This window comes from Bufo gargarizans, chromosome 3 (genome assembly GCF_014858855.1).
Source record: "Bufo gargarizans isolate SCDJY-AF-19 chromosome 3, ASM1485885v1, whole genome shotgun sequence".
In the NCBI taxonomy this organism is placed as follows: domain Eukaryota; kingdom Metazoa; phylum Chordata; class Amphibia; order Anura; family Bufonidae; genus Bufo; species Bufo gargarizans.
In genome coordinates this window covers 606,140,236-606,160,836 of record NC_058082.1, presented here as the reverse complement: position 1 = coordinate 606,160,836, position 20,601 = coordinate 606,140,236, and the positions used below count along the sequence as shown (strand labels likewise).

At 44.9% G+C, this 20,601-nt stretch overlaps 1 protein-coding gene across 3 annotated transcripts in view; it reads left to right on the top strand.

Moving 5' to 3' along the window:
- The first annotated feature begins 9,008 nt into the window (after positions 1–9,008).
- Positions 9,009–20,601, top strand: part of LOC122933062 (tRNA (cytosine(34)-C(5))-methyltransferase, mitochondrial-like) — a 62,323-nt gene continuing 50,730 nt past the window's right edge. Inside the window, exon 1 of one of the 3 annotated variants that reach the window (XR_006388376.1) lies at positions 9,009–9,235. Coding sequence is in view for 1 of the 3 variants with exons in the window: in XM_044287807.1 (XP_044143742.1) it covers positions 9,219–9,235 (17 nt within the window). In the remaining 2 variants the exon portion in view is untranslated. The remainder of the gene's footprint in view (positions 9,236–20,601) is intronic. The other 2 variants (XM_044287807.1, XM_044287806.1) reach the window with 2 other exon arrangements.

The following is a 20,601-nucleotide window of genomic DNA, read 5'->3' as shown; positions in this document are numbered from 1 at the left end:
TCCTTGCCCGTAATGCAAACAATAATAGGTATTGTTCTATATTTTTGCGGAACAGCCAATGCGGAGTCATTTTATTTATTTTTTTGTTTGTTTTTTTGCAGCCCCATTGAAGTGAATGGTTCCACATACGGGCCGCAAAAACCTTCATGGGCATTAGCCCTTATAAGGCTGGGTGTCACTGTGAGACCTGGAATTTATTGAATTACACTGACAGCATTATGTCAGTGTAAAGGCTACATGCACACGAACGTTGTTTGTTTCCATGTCCGTTCCGTTTTTTTTGCAGATAGGATGCGGACCCATTCATTTCAATAGGTCCGCAAAAAATGCTGTCCGCATCAGTATGTCCGTTCCGTAGCCACGCAACAAAAATAGAACATGTCCTATTCTTGTCCATTTTAGGCATTGTTACAATGGATCCGCAAAAAAACAACAGATGGCATATGGAGGTCATCCTCTTTTTTTTTTTTTTTTTCTCGCAGATCTGCAATTTGCGGACCTCCAAAACACATACGGTCGTGTGCATGTAGCCTCCTAATCCAGTAGATTCTAGGACTCTCGTCGATCAGCTGTTTGAGGAGAAGGCTGTGCTGTATGCGAGCGCTGCCTTCCCTTCATTGTTTACCTGCTCGCCGCCGACATTGCAGCGGTGAGCAGTGAAATTAGAAGAAGCAGTCTCATTCACTTCTATGGGACGGCTCTGTAGCACACACTTGAATAGGAAGGAGCCGTCCCACTGAAGTGAATGGGACCGCTTGTAATTACACTGCTCACAGCTTGACAGCAAGCAGGTAAACAATAAAGGGAAGGCTGTGCTCACATGGAGGGCTGCAATCTCTTCAAACAGCTGATTGGCCGGGATGCCAGGTGTCGGACCCCTGCCGATCTGATATTGATGACCTATCCTGAGGAAAAACCCTTTAGGCCTCTTTCTACCGTATGGCTATTTCAGTGTTTTGCGGTCCGTTTTTCACGGATCCGTTGTTCCCTTTTATTTTGTTTCCGTTTTGGTTCCGTTTTTTCATATGGCATATACAGTAATTACATAGACCAAATTGGGCTGAGCATAACATTTTCAATAGATGGTTCTGCAAAAAATGGAACGGATACGGAAGACATACGGATGCATTTCCGTATGCATTCCGTTTTTTTTGTGGACCTATTGACTTTAATGGAGCCACGGAACGTGATTTGCAGCCAAATATAGGATATGTTCTATCTTTGCACGGAACAGAGATACGGCAGATGACCACTGGCACAGGGCTGCCAAAAAGAAAGACAAGTGTTTCTCTGGTTCTGGCAGTGGGAGCAGCTCTGGAGTCACTGAATAAAATTCTACCTCTGACAGTTTATCCTTATCATTTCAGTATTCTTCGCCCTTACTGTCTTATATAGCCACTATCTTTCTACTGCTAAACCTAATCTTCACCGGTACTGTATATAATGAATGTAAAAGATTTTATCAAAAATATTGGTACACTACAAAACCCGGAGTAAAGCGGTGTAAATAAGGCGGTGTGCGCTGGCTTCATTTCTTTTTGTTGTCGTAAGAAATAATGGGGGTCATTTAAAACCAAAAATATGACTAAATTAGGCGTATTTCTGGCACAGATTGCCACAATCTCTGACTTTTCCCTGCTCTCGTCAGGTCTAAAAAAAGTGGGCATGGTGGGTAAGGGGATGGGTCGGCAGGCCCATCTCATTTATTGTTTTCTACGCCTGTTTTAGGGTACTTTTACACTATCGTTTTTGTTTTCAGGCATAGAGTTCCATCACAGGGGCTCTATACCGGAAAAGAACTGATCAGGCATATCCCCATGCATTCTGAATGGAGAGTAATCCGTTCAGGACGTCTTCAGTTCAGTCATTTTGACTGATCAGGCAAAAGATAAAACCGCAGCATGCTACGGTTTTATCTCCGGCGAAAAAAACTGAGGCTTTGCCTGAATGCTGGATCCGGCATTTTTTCCCATAGGAATGTATTAGTGCCAGATCCGGCATTCAAAATATCGGAATGCCGGATCCGGCCTACGCATGCGCAGACCGGTAAAAATTTGAAAAAAGATACAAGCGGAGAGACGGTTCCGTCCTTGCAATGCATTTGTGAGACGGATCCGCATCCGGATCGGTCTCACAAACGCTTTCAGTCAGCGGCAGATCAGCAGGCAGTTCTGACGACGGAACTGCCCGCCGGATCACACTGCCGCAAGTGTGAAAGTAGCCTTAGTTATAAAAAATGGTCTAAATGTAAAACGGCTCGGAAGCCGTCTTCCATTTAGAAGCGGCGAAGGGCTCCATTAAGACCGGAAACGCCAGTCTTAATAAATGTGCCTCAATGTGTGGTTTGAGTACGCACTGGACATAACCGTATATGAGAAGGGCTCATTCACACTGCAGTGTTATAGATATGTATTCATTTATTTTTTTTTATGAAACTATGGCACCAATACATGGTATTATTCACATTTCCATTTGTTGTGTATATTTTGTTTTTATTTCCAGTACGCATGTTCCAGTGGATCCGTATTAGGCCTCCTGCACAGGAATGTGTGCGCCCCGTGGTCGTGCTGCGGCCCGCAAAATTCACTTTAATGGGTCTGCGATCCGGCCATTCCACAAAAAGATAGGGCATGTTCTATCTTTTTGTGGAACGGAAGTACAGTACGATACCCCACTCCGTGCTTCCGTTCCGCACCATTCCGAATCTCCGGATTTGCGGACCCATTGAAGTGAATGGGTCCGCATCCGTGATGTAGAATACACAAGGAATGGCGCCCGTGTATTGTGGATTTCCAAATACGGTCCGCAATACGGCAACGGGCAGCACACGTTCGTGTCCAGGAGGCCTTAGAATTTTTTTTTTTCAGCTCAATAGTCAGGGGTGGTCTCACTTTGAACATTGGTGGGGTATCGCCAGGATATGCCACCGGTGTGCTCGGCTATTTCTATGGCGCTTCCATAGGAATGAATGGAGGACTGCTGCACACGCATGGTGCACTCGTGTTTTTCTTTGGGAGCTACGTTCTCAAGACAGGTGAGAGTCCCAACTCTGGTCCCACCTCTGTCTGTCTGACATTGCTGGCATATCCTAGTGATATGCCACCATTATTCGAGGTGGTATATCGCTAGTATATGCCAGCAATGGTGGCATGTTACTTTTCTACTTATGCGTATTTAGGCTGCTTTCATATGTAGGTTTTTAGTGGCATTTTTTTTTTTTTTTCCATTTTGTGTTAATTTTGAGAGCAAAAACGCCAGCTCCAGATATTATCTGAAAGTCTTTGGGAAATATAAAACTCAGGGCACACCAAAGGTGTCATTATTTTTATTTATTTTTTGTTAATGTAGTGTCTTTCTTGCTTCTTTTAAAAAAAAAAAAATAACATTTTTCCATACGTTTTGTCAACTGGGCAAAAACAGCATGAAGAAAATACTAGTAAGACACGGGGTGCTGTATATGCACACCAATTTTATTCCGTTCTGGGGGAAAAAAAAAAAAAGTGGAATCCGTTTCCCAATTCCACGTGGATTTGGATGCAGTTTCTACTATTTGAATGGGGGATTTGGATGTAGATTTGGCACGTAATCCACACAAAGTGATAATCTCACGACTTTTTTTTTCCACAACTCTGTTTTTAAAACCGCAAGCGGAAAACAAATGTGTAAATTACCTTGAGTTTTTCCCATTGAGATCACTGGGAGGGTGGACTGCACACATTTACGGAGTGGAAAAATCTATAAAAAAAACTTTGTATGGACATGCCCAACACTAGGTGCAAAAAAAAGAGATTTATCAAGACTGGTTCTTTCTGCGCCTGTCTTAAAATCCCTGACGCTGCCGAAGGATGCGCCTAATTTATGACACTGTGTACGCCTCATCATAAATCAGGCGCATCCTCCTGCAGTTCATGCGTCTAACCAAAAATCTATGACTACCCAGAGCTGCCGTAGATTTCTGTCTTCATTTACGCCAGAAAACTGTCACCGTGCCCCTTCACTGGCCTTGCCACCTCCGTGACTTTTTAATGCCGTTTTTCAGGCGCACAGGGAATTTTTATTTATTTTTTTTCTTGAAAAAAAAAAAAAGTGTATTTCAAGAAAAAAAAAATTCACTACAAAAAATGCCTATTTGTCCAGTGTTTAAAGGGAATATGGAGTGGCATAATACTGATGACCGCTCAGGAGAGGTCAACGCATCAGACCATTGGGTTTAGTCTCCCATCAGCTAATGAAGGGGCCGTCTAGATTATCGCGGTGGTGCAGTGTAACTACCCCTTCAAACAGCTGATAGGCGGGGGGGGGGGGGGGGGGAGGGATAGGTCATCCGTATTAGCCTACATGCACATGAACGTGGTTTTGGTTCCGCATCCGAGCTGCAACACGGCACAGTCGTGTGAAGAAGCCCTTAGTCAATGGATACCACTGATTAGCGGGGTCTGATCACATGACCCTCCATGAGCGGCCATCTGGGGACTGGAGCATCAGGTTGTCCATAGGAAAGATTGGAATAAACAAGGGGTAAGCAATTTAAAATGCAGATGTTCTGCAGTTACAGATTATACAGTTGCAAGAAAAAGTATGTGAACCCTTTGGAATGATATGGAATTCTGCACAAATTGGTCATAAAATGTGATCTGATCTTCATCTAAGTCACAACAATAGACAATCGCAGTCTGCTTAAACTAATAACACACAAAGAATTAAATGTTACCATGTATTTATTGAACACACCATGTAAACATTCACAGTGCAGGTGGGAAAAGTATGTGAACCCCTAGACTAATGACATCTCCAAGAGCTAATTGGAGTGAGGTGTCAGCCAACTGGAGTCCAATCAATGAGATGAGATTTGAGATGTTGGTTACAGCTGCCCTGCCCTATAAAAAACACACCAGTTCTGGGTTTGCTTTTCACAAGAAGCATTGCCTGATGTGAATGATGCCTCGCACAAAAGAGCTCTCAGAAGACCTACGATTAAGAATTGTTGACTTGCATAAATCTGGAAAGGGTTATAAAAGTATCTCCAAAAGCCTTGCTGTTCATCAAATTGTCTATAAATGGAGTAAGTTTAGCACTGCTGCTACTCTCCCTAGGAGTGGCCGTCCTGTAAAGATGACTGCAAGAGCACAGCGCAGACTGCTCAATGAGGTGAAGAAGAATCCTAGAGTGTCAGCTAAAGACTTACAAGAATGGATTTCATGGGAGGATACCACAGAGGAAGCCACTGCTGTCCAAAAAAAACATTGCTGCACGTTTACAGTTTGCACAGGAGCACCTGGATGTTCCACAGCAGTACTGGCAAAATATTCTGTGGACAGATGAAACCAAAGTTGAGTTGTTTGGAAGAAACACACAACACTGTGTGGAAAAAAAGAGGCACAGCACACCAACATCAAAACCTCATCCCAACTGTGAAGTGTGGTGGTGGGGGCATCATGGTTTGGGGCTGCTTTGCTGCGTCAGGGCCTGGACGGATTGCTATCATCGAAGGAAAAATGAATTCCAAAGTTTATCAAGACATTTTGCAGGAGAACTTAAGGCTATCTGTCCACCAGCTGAAGCTCAACAGAAGATGGGTGTTGCAACAGGACAACGACCCAAAGCATAGAAGTAAATCAACAACAGAATGGCTTAAACAGAAGAGAATCCGCCTTCTGGAGCGGACCAGTCAGAGTCCTGACCTCAACCCGATTGAGATGTTGTGGAATGACCTCAAGAAAGCGATTCACACCGGACATCCCAAAAATATTGCTGAACTGAAACAGTTCTGTAAAGAGGAATGGTCCAGAATTACTCCTGACCGTTGTGCACGTCTGATCTGCAACTACAGGAAACGTTTGGTTGAAGTTATTGCTGCCAAAGGAGGTTCAACCAGTTATTAAATCCAAGGGTTCACATACTTTTCCACCTGCACTGTGAATGTTTACATGGTGTGTTCAATAAAAACATGGTAACATTTAATTCTTTGTGTGTTATTAGTTTAAGCAGACTGTGATTGTGCCAGGCGCTCTGCCATTTCCATAACTCCGCCTCCTTGGCTGGCACTCAGCCAAGATATGACACCGCCTTTAATTTCTGGAAAAGCCCTTTTAGTGACGGTATACACAGTAAGGCCTCATGCACACGACCGTTGTTTGGGTCTGCATCCAAGCCACCGTTTTGGCGGCTCGGATGCGGATCCATTCATTTCAATGGAGCCACAAAAGATGAGGACAGCACTCCGTGTGCTGTCCGCATCCGTGGCTCCATTCCGCGGCCCCGCAAAAAAAATATAATATATCCTATTCTTGTCCGTGATTTGTGGACAAGAATAGGCATTTATATTGCCAGCGCCCGTTCCGTTTCGCAAATTGTGAAAGGCAACACGGGCGCCTTCCGTTTTTTGCGGACCGCAAAAAAATGCACGGTCATGTGCATGAGGCCTAAGACTTTCTGGACTAGAGGCTGCAAATTGTGTGCCCAGCAAAGAAGGCAGAAAGTTTTTTTTTTTTTGTTTGTATTTTTTTAACAACCTATTGGCGCACTGTGATATACATGTATGTCACACGTGTGCAGGGATTATCTGGAACGGGCTCAGCAGTTTATACAGCTGACACCCCCCTGCTAATCCCAGCCATTTTGAAGAGGTTGTCTAGCATTAGAGGAATATGGAGCTTTCTTCCAGAAAACAGCAGGTTAGATGCAGTATTGCAGCTCTGCCCCATTGACTCCAATGGAGCCGAGCTGCAATACCAGACGCAACCCATGGACAGGGGTGGTGCTGTTTTTGGAAGAAAGCAAGGGGACATCCCCTTTTAAGGCCCCTTGCAGACGAGCGTGTCCAGATGCGTTGCATCTGCGATCAGGGAAAATCGTGTGAGTAGGTACGCAATTGCAGTCAGTTTTGACTGCGATTGCGTTCCGATGTTCATTTTTTATCGCGCGGGTGCAATGTGTTTTGCACACGCGTGATAAAAAACTGACTGTGGTACCCAGACCCGAACCCGGAATTCTTCACAGAAGTTCAGGTTTGGGTTAGGTGTTGTGTAGATTTTATTATTTTCCCTTATAACATGGTTATAAGGGAAAATAATAGCATTCTTTAATTCAGAATGCTTAGTACAAGGCCCAGGGCGCGATGATGTCACCGAAAGGTCCTTTTCCAGCTAGGTCCTGCAAGAAGAAGAAAGACTAGCCCGGCTGCGCGATCAAGAGGACGAGGTGCGTTATATTTTTACCCCCACAATGGACCTTTTACTATGCATTCTGAATTAGGGAATGCTATTACTTTCCATTATAACCATGTTATAAGGGAAAATAATAAAATATACAGAACACTGATCCAAAACCGGAACTTCAGTGAAGAAGTCCGGGTTCGGGTCTGGGTACCATAGTCAGGTTTTTTTATCACGCACATGCAAAACGGATTGCGTGATAAAAACTGAACATCGGAACACAATTGCAGTCAAAACTGACTGCAATTGCGTACCTACTCGCACGATTTTCCCTGATCGCAGACGCAACGCATCCTGACCTAATCTGGACACGCTCGTCTGTAAGGGGCCTAAGGCCTCTTGCACACGACCATGAGTCCCCGGTGGCCGTATTGCAGTCCGCTTACGGCGGATCCGCAATACACAGGACACCGGCCGTGTGCATTCTGCATCACAGATGCGGACCTATTCACTTCAATGGGTCCGCAAATCCGGAGATGAGGGGCGAAACGGAAGCACTATGGGGTGGTGACAACTTGTCCTATCTTTTTGCGGAACAGATGGATCGCGGACCCCATTCAAGTGAATGGGGTCGTGATTTGCATGCGGCTGGCCCTCGGTCAGTGCCTGTGCAATGCGGTCCACTGAACGGGCAGCACATGTTCGTGTGCAAGAGGCCTAAGGTCTTATGTACAGAAACGTATTTTCTTTCTGTGTCCGTTCCGTGTTTTTTTTAGGTTTTTTTTGCAAAAAAAAAAAAAAGTTACTCCGTGTGCATTTCATTTCCGTACGTCCTTTGCGCAAAAAATAAATTACAGATAAGGATAGGACTGTTTTATGAATGGACAGCTGTTCTATTCTGCAAGATGCGGAATGGACACGGATGTCATCCGTATTTTCTGCTGATCCGTTTTTTTGCGGACTGCAAAATACATACGGTCATGTGCATGAACCCTAATTCAGTAGATTCAGGTCATGCAGCGACACATTGCATTATAAATCAGTATAAGGGCTCATGCACACGACCGTATGTAATTTGCGGTCCGCAAAAAACGGATCAGCATAAAATATGGATGATGTCCGTATGCATTCCGTATTTTACGGAACAGCTGGCCCTTTATAGAGCTGTATTATCCTTGTCCGTAATGCGGACAATAATAGGACATGTTCTATTTTTTTGGGCGGAGCAGAAATACGGATGTACAGAAATGGAATGCACATGGAGTACCTTACGTTTTTTTTTGCGGAGATAAAGAGATGGCTAGTATTAAAAAAAAAAAAAAAAAAAAAAAAAAAGCGCCTATGCACTATTCCTCTTTTGGGCTTCCAAAAGTTGGGAGGCCATGCACTGCGATCCAGAAGTCCTGCAGTAAAAGGATTGAATACAAATAATATCCACCCTGACCCCCTCCCATACAATATAAACTAAAGGCTACCAGTCGCTTTGTACATTACGTACACCGCGCACAATGGTGAAAACGGGGTGTAAAATAAAATTGTTAAAAAATAAAATAATCACCCGCATGGATTCTGATTTGGTGGGACTGGTGGCATTAGTGCTAGTAATGTACAGAGCTAATATTCAGATAAGTAGCTGCCTCAGGTCTGGACAGTGACCTATTACCCAAAACAAATATGGCCGCTCAAGCTACACAGTGGGCACACCAGCCGCTGCTTGGCAGCTGTTCTGTCAGAATAGTCGTATATCCTTAATGGGCGCCCACCCCCGGAAGTCACGAGGGGTACGGTATTTTGACGAGTAAGGATTTTTTTTGTTAGAACACCGGGTATTCACTATAATAGCGTTCTCCAACCACAACTGCTCCGCTTCCTGTGGACGATAGAATGCTGAACTACACTTCCCAGATTGCAACTGTCCGGGAAGTGACGTACGATACTGGAAGCCGTCACGTGATCACTAGTTCTCGCACCCTTTTGCTGCCGGAATGTTTGATTCCGAGTTTAATGCACGTGGTTACAGGTTGGAGCTGATTCTGCACCGTGTTAATATCGCGACATCACTGGATGTCACAGGATGATAGGTGAGTGCTGGCAATGACATTACAACACGAGTTATCTGTGACCTTCCTTCCTGTATTCTGTATATGTGCATGGGGGTCATTCACTAAACTCCGCCCTAGCCCCACCCGTCTGTGTAACACCTCCAGTAGAACGTGCTCGCCGGTGCTAGAATTACACCTATTGAGACAGGGGCGTAGGGATGAGCGAATCCACTTATTACTTCACAAAGTCTTTGCGTAATAACTAGTGTTGAGCGAACTTGTGTTTTAAGTTCGGCGTTTAAAGTTCAGGTTAACGGAAAATCGCGTTATGGATTCTAAATTCCGTTATGGTCCGTGGTAGTGGAATCCATAACGCGATTCTTTGATAACCCGAACTTTAGACGCCGCACTTGAAACACAAGTTCGCTCAACACTAGTAATAACTTCATAAATTGATTTCTACTGTAAAAAAACCATTTCCCGAACTGGGGTTCAGTTCCAAGTGGTACCCGGGAACCGAACCCGAGTTCGGGAAATGTTTTTTTTTTTACAGTAGAAATCAATCTATGAAGTTATTACGCAAAGACTCGCGAGACTTCGCAAAAGTAATAATTTCGGCTCATTGGAGCCAATACATTCTGATACTGTACAGAGAGCTCGCTCCGTACAGTATTTAAACAAAGCACTATGCGAATCGCCTTCAGATGTTTCATCCGAAGTTGATTCGCTCATCCCTAGTACTGGGCATAGTCCCTACGGAGAAATATTCCGGTGGGCCAACACCGTTGGTGCCCTCCTGATGTCCGCCAGCTAAGTACATAACGAGCTGTTGCCCTCATCATTAATTAATGCTTGGATGATCAGGCAAGGTACTTATGCATTTGGACACGGGACGCAGATGCCCCCCCCCCAAAAAAAAATAAATAAAATAAAATTAAACTTTATCCTCAGTATGGTGATAAGGCGGTATTTTATGCTGCACTGTGGTGTTTGGTTCTGCAGGGGCGGTATCTTGTACTGCAGTATGATATTGCTGGCCCCGCCTACTTGTGGATTGTATTCTTCCTGCCTACTTATGTTGCCCCGCCTTCTTTCAATGTGGATCCGCCTACAACTTGGGGCCACTTTTATTTATTTTATTATTTTCCAGGGCCATTTGAAGTTCCCTGGTATTTTTTTTAAAACCATCCCCCAATGCAGAGATGTAATGTAAATCATTTTTTCGCTCTTTTTCGATGACACATGAGCCTTTATTTTTTATCTCATTTTAATTTCAGTATTTGTTTGTTTTTATTTTTATAGAAAGGAAAAATGTGAAAAAAAAAAAATATATATATATATATATTTATTTGTTGATAGCACAATGTGCAACTGAAATAGATATTTTTACATATATAACAGTCTTAGGGTCCATTCACACGTCCGTAAGTGTTCTGCGGATCCGCAAAACACAGACACCGGCAATGTGCATTCCACAATTTGCAGACCGCACATCACCGGCACTATAAGGCCCCTTTCACACGGGCGAGTTTTCCGTGCGGGTGCGATCCGTGCGGCGAACGTATGGCACCCGCACTAAATCCTGACCCATTCATTTCTATGGGGCTGTGCACATGAGCGATGTTTTTAACGCATCACTTGTGCGTTCAGTTGAAATCGCAGCATGCTCTATATTTTCCGATTTTGACGTGACGCAAGCCCCATAGAAGTGAATGGGGTGTGTGAAAATCGGATGGCATCCGCAAGCAAGTACGGATGCCGTGCGATTTGCACGCATGGTTGCTAGGAGACCATCGGGATGGAGACCCAATCATTATTATTTTCCCTTATAACATGGTTATAAGGGAAAATAATAGCATTCTGAATACAGAATGCATAGTAAACCAGCGCTAGAGGGGTTAAAAAAAATTAAAAAATAATTTAACTCACCTTTAGTCCACTTGCTTGCGAAGCTGGCATCTCCTTGTGTCTCCGCTGCTGATGAACAGGACCTGGGGTGAGCTGCTGCATTAAATACAGGTTAAGGACCTTCGATGACGTCACTCCGCTCATCACATGGTCTTTTACCATGGTGAATCACCATGGTAAAAGATCATGTGACGTACCAGGTGATGACCGGAGTGACGTCATCGAAGGTCCTTAACCTGTATTTAATGGAGCAGCTCACCCCAGGTCCTGTTCATCAGCAGCGGAGACACAAGGAGATGCCGGGCTTCGCGAGCAAGTGGACTAAGGTGAGTTAAATTATTTTTTATTTTTTTTAACCCCTCTAGCGCTGGTTTACTATGCATTCTGTATTCAGAATGCTATTATTTTCCCTTATAACCATGTTATAAGGGAAAATAATACAGTCTTCAGAACATCAATCCCAAGCCCGAACTTCTATGAAGAAGTTCGGGTTTGGGTACCAAACATGCGCGATTTTTCTCACGCGAGTGCAACGCATGACAATGTTTTGCACCTGCGCAGAAAAAATCGCGCATTTTCCCGCAACGCACCCGGCTCTTATCCGGGCAAAAAAACTCACGCCCGTGTGAAAGAGGCCTAATAGAAAATGCCTAATCTTGTCTGCAATTGCGGACAAGAATAGGACATGTTCTATTTTTTTGCAGCACGGATGCGGAAGTGCAGATTCGCGGATGCGGACAGCACATTCCGGCCCCATTGAAAATGAATGGGTCTGCACCCGTTCCGCAAAATTGCGGAACGGATGCGGACCCATTTTGCGGACGTGTGAATGGACCCTTATATCCCATAAGGGTCCATTCACACGTCCGCAAAATGGACCCATATGGGTTATGGGTCAGGGCCAATAGCTGCGTGTGGTGATGTTTTTTTATTTTTTACATTTATTTTCTTTATTTCTTTTTAGTTTTTATTTTATGCTTTGTTCTCCCCATAAAGTCATACAGGACCTTTGGGGGACCTTTTTCACTTTATTTTTCTTTATTGACGATTTTGACCTCATATACACGACCGTGACCTTTTGTGATCTGCGAAATATGGATGCGGTCCGTTGTCCACATTTTTCAAACGTATTCTTTTTGCAGAACAGACAAAGGGCGTAATTTCTTAAACTGAAATACGTCTATATTAGGCGTATTTCAGGCACGATGAATTGTTGCGCCACAATCTGCGACTTCTCCCTGCTCACACCAGGTCTAAAATTATGAGCGACGAAGGGGACGGGCCAGTAGGCCCCTCTCATTTACCATTTTCTATAGCTGGAGGATCCGCCAAAGTTATGAAGAGGCCGGCGCCACTTCATAACTTCGACAGGACCACCACCAGTTTAGGATTAGCTCCTCACACGGGGGCTGCCCCCTTACCCTAAGTTCAGACCTGAGCGTTCTACAGCGCGTTCCTACGCGCTGTAAAACGCTCAACACAGAGAAACCAATGATTCCCTATGGGAATGGTTCTCACCTGGGCGTTTTACAGCGCGTACGATCGCGCTGTAAAACGCCCGACGCTCAAACAAGTACAGGAGCTTTTTTTGGCGAGTTTGACGCGCGTTTGGGCCATAGACTCTTTGGACAACACTGCTGTCAATCACCCAAACGCGCGTCAAACGCGCGTTCACTATTAAAACAAACGCGCATAGAAACGCGCGACAAAAACGCGCATAGAAACGCGCGTTTGAGAAACGCCTAGGTGTGAAACCAGGGTTATGGATCTGCATCACATCAACCTGCAGAAATCGGAGTCTCGGCCTCTCATTCTGCTGCAAAGTTTGTATTGGGTTTGCCATAAGCGAGCCTGCCATGTGTGAACACATCCCTTACGCTCAGTCTAAAATAAGTAAATTTTTTTTATGACCATCCAATAATCCAGAATATTTGATAATCCACAGGCTCCCTATTCGATCCAGATACCGAGGTCTAGCATAGAACAGAGCCAAATAATGATGCATTCCGGAGTCTAAGGGATAATTAAACGGGACATTTTTCATCGGAGTTTCCCTTTAACACCTCACAGAAACGTCTAATTGCCGGGTACTCTATTAACCCACATAGAACCCGATACGAAACTCTTTCCTCTCTGTGACTCAGCGCGGACAAATTACCTGTCACCAGAGATCTTGTGATCACCCAGTCCGTGCTGGAAGGTTTCTGGGAATCGCTGATGTCTCTCGGAAGAATGAGGAAGATATTTTCCATTACACAAGACTGTGTTTTTTTTTTTTTTTTTTTTATAGGATTATTAAAGGGGTTGTCCAGACATAACTCATGAAATCCACTTCATACACAGCTTTACAGGGGTTTTCTGTTACTGTGGGCTAACCGCTTTTCTGCCGTAGCTCCAGCGCCGGAAACTATACAGCTCCGTCCTTTGTATAGTGGATGGTCCAGGTTAGGGAGAGTTTGCGTCACTGATCCCACCTTCAGTAACTGAGCATTGAGTCAGTGACTGATGACAGAATCCAGACCCCTTGCGATCACAGTTTTGAAAAAAAAATAACAGGATCCTGTGCATCAGTTAGGCCTCCTGCACACGACCATTTTTTTTCCCCCCGTTTTTTGCGATCCGTATACGGTCAGTATACGGAACCATTCATTTCAATGGTTCCGCAAAGAAAACGGAATGTACTCTGTATGCATTCTGTTTCCGTATTTCCGTTTTTCCGTTCCGTTTAAAGATAGAACATGTCCTATTATTGCCCGCAAATCACGTTCCGTGGCTCCATTCAAGTTAATGGTTCCGCAAAAAAAAAAAAAAAAAAAAAAACACATATGGAAAAGCATCCGTATGTCTTCCATTTCCGTTCTGTTTTTTTGCGGAACCATCTATTGAAAATGTTATGCCCAGCCCAATTTTATCTATGTAATTACTGTATACTGTATATGCCATACAGAAAAACGGAACGGAAACAAAAAACTGAACAACTGATCCGTGAAAAACGGACCGCAAAACACTAAAAAAGCCATACGGTCGTGTGCAGGAGACCTTATGCACATTTGGCATCCATTTGAGCCATTTTCGTCTGCGATACTTTTTTTAGACCAAAAAAAAAAGTCCTGCATGCAGTATTTTTTATTTGTTTATACTTTATTTATTAATGAATAAATATTACAAACATTTTTCATACAAATAGATTATTTAAAAAAAAAATTCCCCATTAATCCCTCAAATTAACAAATACCCCTTCCCTCCTCTTGCGATGCGGCACCTAGTGCCCACCGTAGATTAAATCGGGGGCAAATCACTAATGGAGTGTAGAGTGTGGTAACCTAAAAACTCTATCTTCCCCATACATTCCGCCATCTCTCTTCACAATTCCTTTGTTTATATAAAATATTTTCAAATCTATTAACCTTTTAACGACACAGGACGTACCTGTACGTCCTGTGTAGTTCCGATCGGAACTGGGTGCCTGCTCAAATCATTGATCAGGCACCCTAGGACAATACACGGGGGGGGGGGGGTCCTGTGACCCCCCCCTGCTGCCATCTCCCCACAGTGTCTGCGATCACAGCAAACCTGCGGTTGCTGCGTTTCTAGTTATTTGGGTCTCTGGGGACCCGATAACCTGGAACAGGATGGTGATCGGTGGTGTGATAATACACCACCAATCGCCATCCTGTGATCCTGAGAGTTGATGGTGACATCACCTCTCAGGATTGGCTGCAGGGGCTGCCGGGCCAGCACCCCCTTCACCTTCACTAAAAGGTATTTAGGGAAAGGTTAGGGACAGGTTAGGTTAGGCAGGGATATTCAGTTTAGTTGAAAAAAAAAGTTTTTGGTTGCATCACCCTAAATTGGGTGTCTGGGGTCCACAGCGGAGCTGTGTGACCCTAGACCCCCCCAGGGGTGCTGCAGCTTTCCCCCCCCCCCACTCCACACAACTTTTTTGGGGGCGCAATCAGTTTTCTTTTTTTTCCTGGGGATCGTACTAGTTTTCCGGCCCACCAGTTAAGTCCACCGGAGCCCCCTACCGGTGAACTTGCTTGGTGTACCCCAGAGCATTTTGAGCCTGCGCTTCCTGATTTTGTTGGCCAACCAGGAATTCAGATTCCCACAGTGGGCTTCACTGAATATGACTATTTAAGTCTTTTTTTCAGTGACCACTTTGTAAATCTGATGGTGGAGCAGACAAACCTGTTCGCCCAACAGTTCATTGCTCAACACCCGGGCTCCTTTTTAGCTCGGGTCGGTGACTGGACTCCGGTCAGTGCAGCCGAGATTAGGACGTTTTTGGGCCTTGTGCTGCACATGGGCCTAGTCAAAAAACCTAGTGTCAGGCATTACTGGAGTGGGGACGTCCTCTACCAGACCCCACTTTACAGTACGGCCATGACACATATCCGGTTTGAGGCCATCCGGAAATGCCTGCATTATGCAGATAATGCGGCATGTCCCCCCCAAGGTGATCCTGCCTATGACCGCCTGTACAAAATCAGGCCGGTCGTTGATCTCTTTGGGGCCAAATTTTTGGAGGCCTATGTACCTGAAAGGGAGGTCGCGGTTGATGAGTCTCTCATTGCTTTTAAGGGGAGACTCATTTTCCGCCAGTATGTTCCCTCTAAGCGGGCGAGGTATGGCGTGAAGCTGTACAAACTTTGTGAGAGTACCTCAGGGTACACTTACAAGTTTCGTGTGTACGAGGGGGAGATTCCCGTATTGAACCCCCAGAATGTCTCCCCACTCTGGGTGTTAGCGGGAAACTTGTGTGGGACCTTATGCACCCACTGCTAGATAAGGGTTACCACCTGTACGTGGATAACTTTTATACTAGTATCCCCTTGTTCCAGTCCCTCGCCGCCAGATCCACGTCCGCTTGTGTGGCCGTGCGGAAAAATCAACGCGGCCTCCCTACCCACCCCCTCCAGGTACCTATCCCCAGGGGTGCGACCTGTGCCCTTATCAGTGGAAACCTGTTGCTGGTCAGATATAAGGACAAGAGGGATGTCCTTGTACTGTCCACAATTCACGGTAACGGCATCACCCCTGTCCCTGTGCGAGGTACCGCGGCAACGGTCCTCAAGCCCGATTTGTATCGTCGACTACAATCGGTATATGGGAGGAGTTGATCTCTCTGATCAAGTGTGATTTATTTATTTTTTAACCCCTCCAGCGCTATTTTACTATGCATTCTGTATTCAGAATGCTATTATTTATAAGGGAAAATAATACAATCTACAGAACACCGATCCCAAGCCCGAACTTCTGTGAAGAAGTTTGGGTTTGGGTACCAAACATGCGCGATTTTCCTCACGCGAGTGCAAAACGCATTACAATGTTTTGCACTCGCGCGGAAAAATCATGCGTGTTCCCGCAACGCACCCGCACATTTTCCCGCAACGCCCGTGTGAAAGAGGCCTTACAGTGACCCATGATTTAGCGAATAGCCTCCTAGTTTCCTTATAATCCTGTTGGAATCTAATTAGTGACCCAGACTCTAAAAATATTACGATGGGTAGATCTACTCAATAAAAACGGGAGGTTTAATTCTCCTTGTTGAAGCGGTTGATACAGATAGTTTATTTTAAGCCTTACCCGCTTTGTTCCCCAAAGTAAATCATTTATCACGGTCTCAATTAACTTAAAAAATTTGGCTTCAATCCTAACCGGGGAGTTTCTAAGAGTATAACCCTGGGTTCACACCTGAGCGTTTTACAGCGCGTTCAAACGCGCTGTAAAACGCTTAAGACATGAAAACCAATGCTTCCCTATGGGAAGGGTTCACACCTGGGCGTTTTACAGCGCGTACGAACGCGCTGTAAAACGCCCGACGCTCAAACAAGTACTTGAGCTTCTTTGGGGCGTTTTGACGCGCGTTTGTGGCCATAGGACACTGCAGTCAATGACACAAACGCGCGTCAAACGCGCGTTTACTATTACAAAAAACGCGCGACAAAAAACGCGCGTAAAACGCGCGTTTGAGGAACGCTCAGGTGTGAACCCAGGGTTAAGAAATTGAGGTAGTATCACCATTTTCACTAGGGATACTCTGTCGGCAGCCGAAGCCATACCGTAATTTTTGATCTTAGTTTAATAATCAGCGGAATTAAGTTTAGCTGTACAAACTCTTCTACTTTTGGGAGAAATGGTTAAACCTAGATATTCAAAAAAGTCAACGACTCTCACCATAGTCAGGGGGCCTGTCAGAGGATAGTCAATTTTTTCGATCAGCATTAGCACAGTTTTAGACCAGTTAATGTCAAAACCTGACACTGATCCAAAACCGTTAATGGTCTGAATAAGTTCAGGAAGTGTAATAACGGTATGATCAATAAAAAACAAAACATCATCGGCGTAGAGAGAGACACGATCCTCTGTACCCAGTATCCCGAAGCGTCAAGAGGTTCTATGTATATATCAAATAATAATGGAGAGAGAGGACAACCCTGACGGGGGGCCTCTGGTCGAGGGAATACTGTCCGTCAAGCTGCCGTTCACACTCAGTCTTGCTGTGGGAGTTCTGTACATAAGTTTAATCATATCGATAAATTTAGGGCCAAAGCCCATCCTTCCCAGAACTTTCCAAAGAAATCTCCACTCCACCCTGTCGAACGCCAGGATGGATCTGGAGACTCCCCCCAGTGACTGGATGGTAACGGAAAGACGGTGCAGATTATAGTATGTGCCCTTATTTGGAATAAAACCAGTATTTTGTTTTCTAAAGAAACGGATCTCTGATGCAAATGGCTCAAACGGATGCCAAATGTGCATTAGGGCTCATGCACACGACCGTTTTTGTTTTGCGGTCCGTTTTTCACGGATCCGTTGTTCCGTATCTGAGTTCCCCCCCCCCCCCCCCCCCCCTCTGATTTAAGTCCTGTTCCGTTATTGCACAAAACATATCCGTATAGTTTCCGTATTTGATCATTTTTTTGCGGATCGTATACAGATACAGAAAGGCCTCATGTACACGACCGTTGTTTTGGTCTGCACCCGAGCCTCAGTTTTTGCGGCTTGGATGCGGACACATTCACTCCAATGCAGCCGCAAAAGATGCGGACAGCACTCCGTGTGCTGTCCGCATCCGTTGCTCTGTTCCGTGGTCCGCAAAAAAAAATATAACCTGTCCTATTCTTGTCCGTTTTGCGGACAAGAAATAGGCAGTTATATCAACGGCTGTCCGTGCCCTTCTGCAAATGGCAGAACACACACGGACGCCATCTGTGTTTTGTGGATCCACAATTTGAGGACCGCAAAACACACAACGGTCGTGTGCATGAGGCCTAAGACTGAGTTCACATCAGCGTTCAGCACATAACGGATTCAGCACATAACTGAGCCGAACGGAGCCTACGGACCCCATAGACTATAATGGGCTCCGTTATGTTTCCGCTGAGAAGATGATTTTGGAGCGGAGACAAAAGTAGTACATGCAGGACTCAGCCTAAGGGCTCGTTCACACGACCATTGGTGTCCCGTGCCCATGCTGTGAACCGCAATATGCGGTCCGCAATGCACAGGCACCTTCCGTAGGGCAAGCACATGGGGATTGCAGACCCATTCACTTGAATGGGTCCGCGATACCTCAGTTCCGCAAAAAGATAGAGCATGCTCTATCTTTTTGCGGTGCGGAGGCACGGAACGGAACCCCAGAAAGCACTCCGTAGTACTTCCGTAGTGTTCCATTCCGTGCTTCCGTTCCGCAATATGAGAACGGGCCACCAACGGTCACACGACCGTTTGGCTTTTTCAGTGTTTTGTGATCCGTTTTAAACGGATCCGTTTTTTGTTTCAGTAGTGTTTCCGTTCCGTTTTTCCGGATGGCAAATACAGTAATGACATAGAAAAAATTGGGCTGGGCATAACATTTTCAATAGATGGTTTAGCAAAAACGGAACGGATACAGAAGACATACGAAGTACATTCTGTATGTGTTACGTTTATTTATTTTTTTAAGGACCCATTTACTTGAATGGACCCACGGAACGTGATTTGCGGACAATAATAGGATATGTTCTATCTTTGAACGGAACGGAAAAATTGAAATATGGAACTGAAATGCATACAGGGTACATTCCGTTTTTTTTGCCTAAGGCTCCATTCACACGTCCGCAATTGTGGTCCGCATCCGTTCCGTAATTGTGCGTAACGGGTGCGAACCCATTCATTCTCTATGGGGACGGAATGGATGCATCCGCATTTCCGGAGTGCGCCGCCGATCTTCCGGTCCGCGTCTCCGGAAAAAAAATTGCGGACAAGAATAGGCATTTCTATGGGGATGTCGGCCGGGTGTATTGCGGATGCGCAAATTGCGAATCTGCAATATACTACGGATGTGTGAATGGACCCGTTTATGGAACCTTTCATTTCAATGGGTCCGCAAAAAAAACAGAAGGCACTCCTTATGCCTTCCTTTTCTGTATTTCCCTTTTTTCCGTTCCGTTTAAAAATAGAACATGTCCTATTATTGTCCGCATAACGGACAAGGATAGTACTGTTCTATTAGGGGCCAGCTGTACCATTCCGCAAAAAACGGAATGCACACAGACGTCATCCGTATTTTTTGCGGACCGCAAAATACTGAAAAAGCCATACGGTCGTGTGCAAGAGGCCTAACTTATTAATCGCCAAACACGTGAGCTATATGGGCTGGGGATAGCATTTCTACAGTATGGATTCGCAAAATCCGGATGACATACGGATGTGTTCCGTGTGCTTTCCATTTTTTTTGCGGACAATAATAGGACATGCGCTACTTTTTTGCGGAACGGTCATGCGGACAAACGGAAACCGAATGCACGCGGAGTAATTTCTGTATTTTCTACAGCCCCATTGAAGTGAATGGTTCCGCATACAATCCGCAAAAAAACCCGGAACGGAAGCGGAAAGAAAATACTTTCATGTGCATGAGCCCTAAGGCCCCTTTCACACGGGCGTTCTGTATTTGCTCTGGATGCGTTGCGTGTGCATTGCGGGAAAACCGCGCGAGTAGGCACTCAATTGCAGTCAGTTTTGACTGCGATTGCGTTCCGATGTTTAGTTTTTTTCCGTGCGAGTACAAAAAACTACTACGCGTGAGAAAAAAACTAATTGTGGTACCCAGACCAGAACCCTGACTTCTTCGCTGAAATATGTGTTTGGATTACGTGTTCTGTTCATTTTATTATTTCCCCTTATAACATGGGTATAAAGGAAAATAATAGCATTCTGAATACAGAATGCATAGTAAAATGTGGATTGAGGGGTTAAAAAAATAAATAAAAATGTAACTCATCTTATCCACTTGATCGCGCAGCCGGCATCGTCTTCTTTCTTCTTCTTTCAGGACCTGCAAAAGGACCTTTGATGACGTATTCGCGCTCACCACGCAGCTTGCTGCGGTATATTTTCCGGCCAAAATTCCGGAACACTTCCGCACTTGCCGGATCCGGCATTAATTTCCATTGAAATGTATTAATGCCGGATCCGGTACCAAGTGTTCTGGAAATTGCTGCATCGCCGGA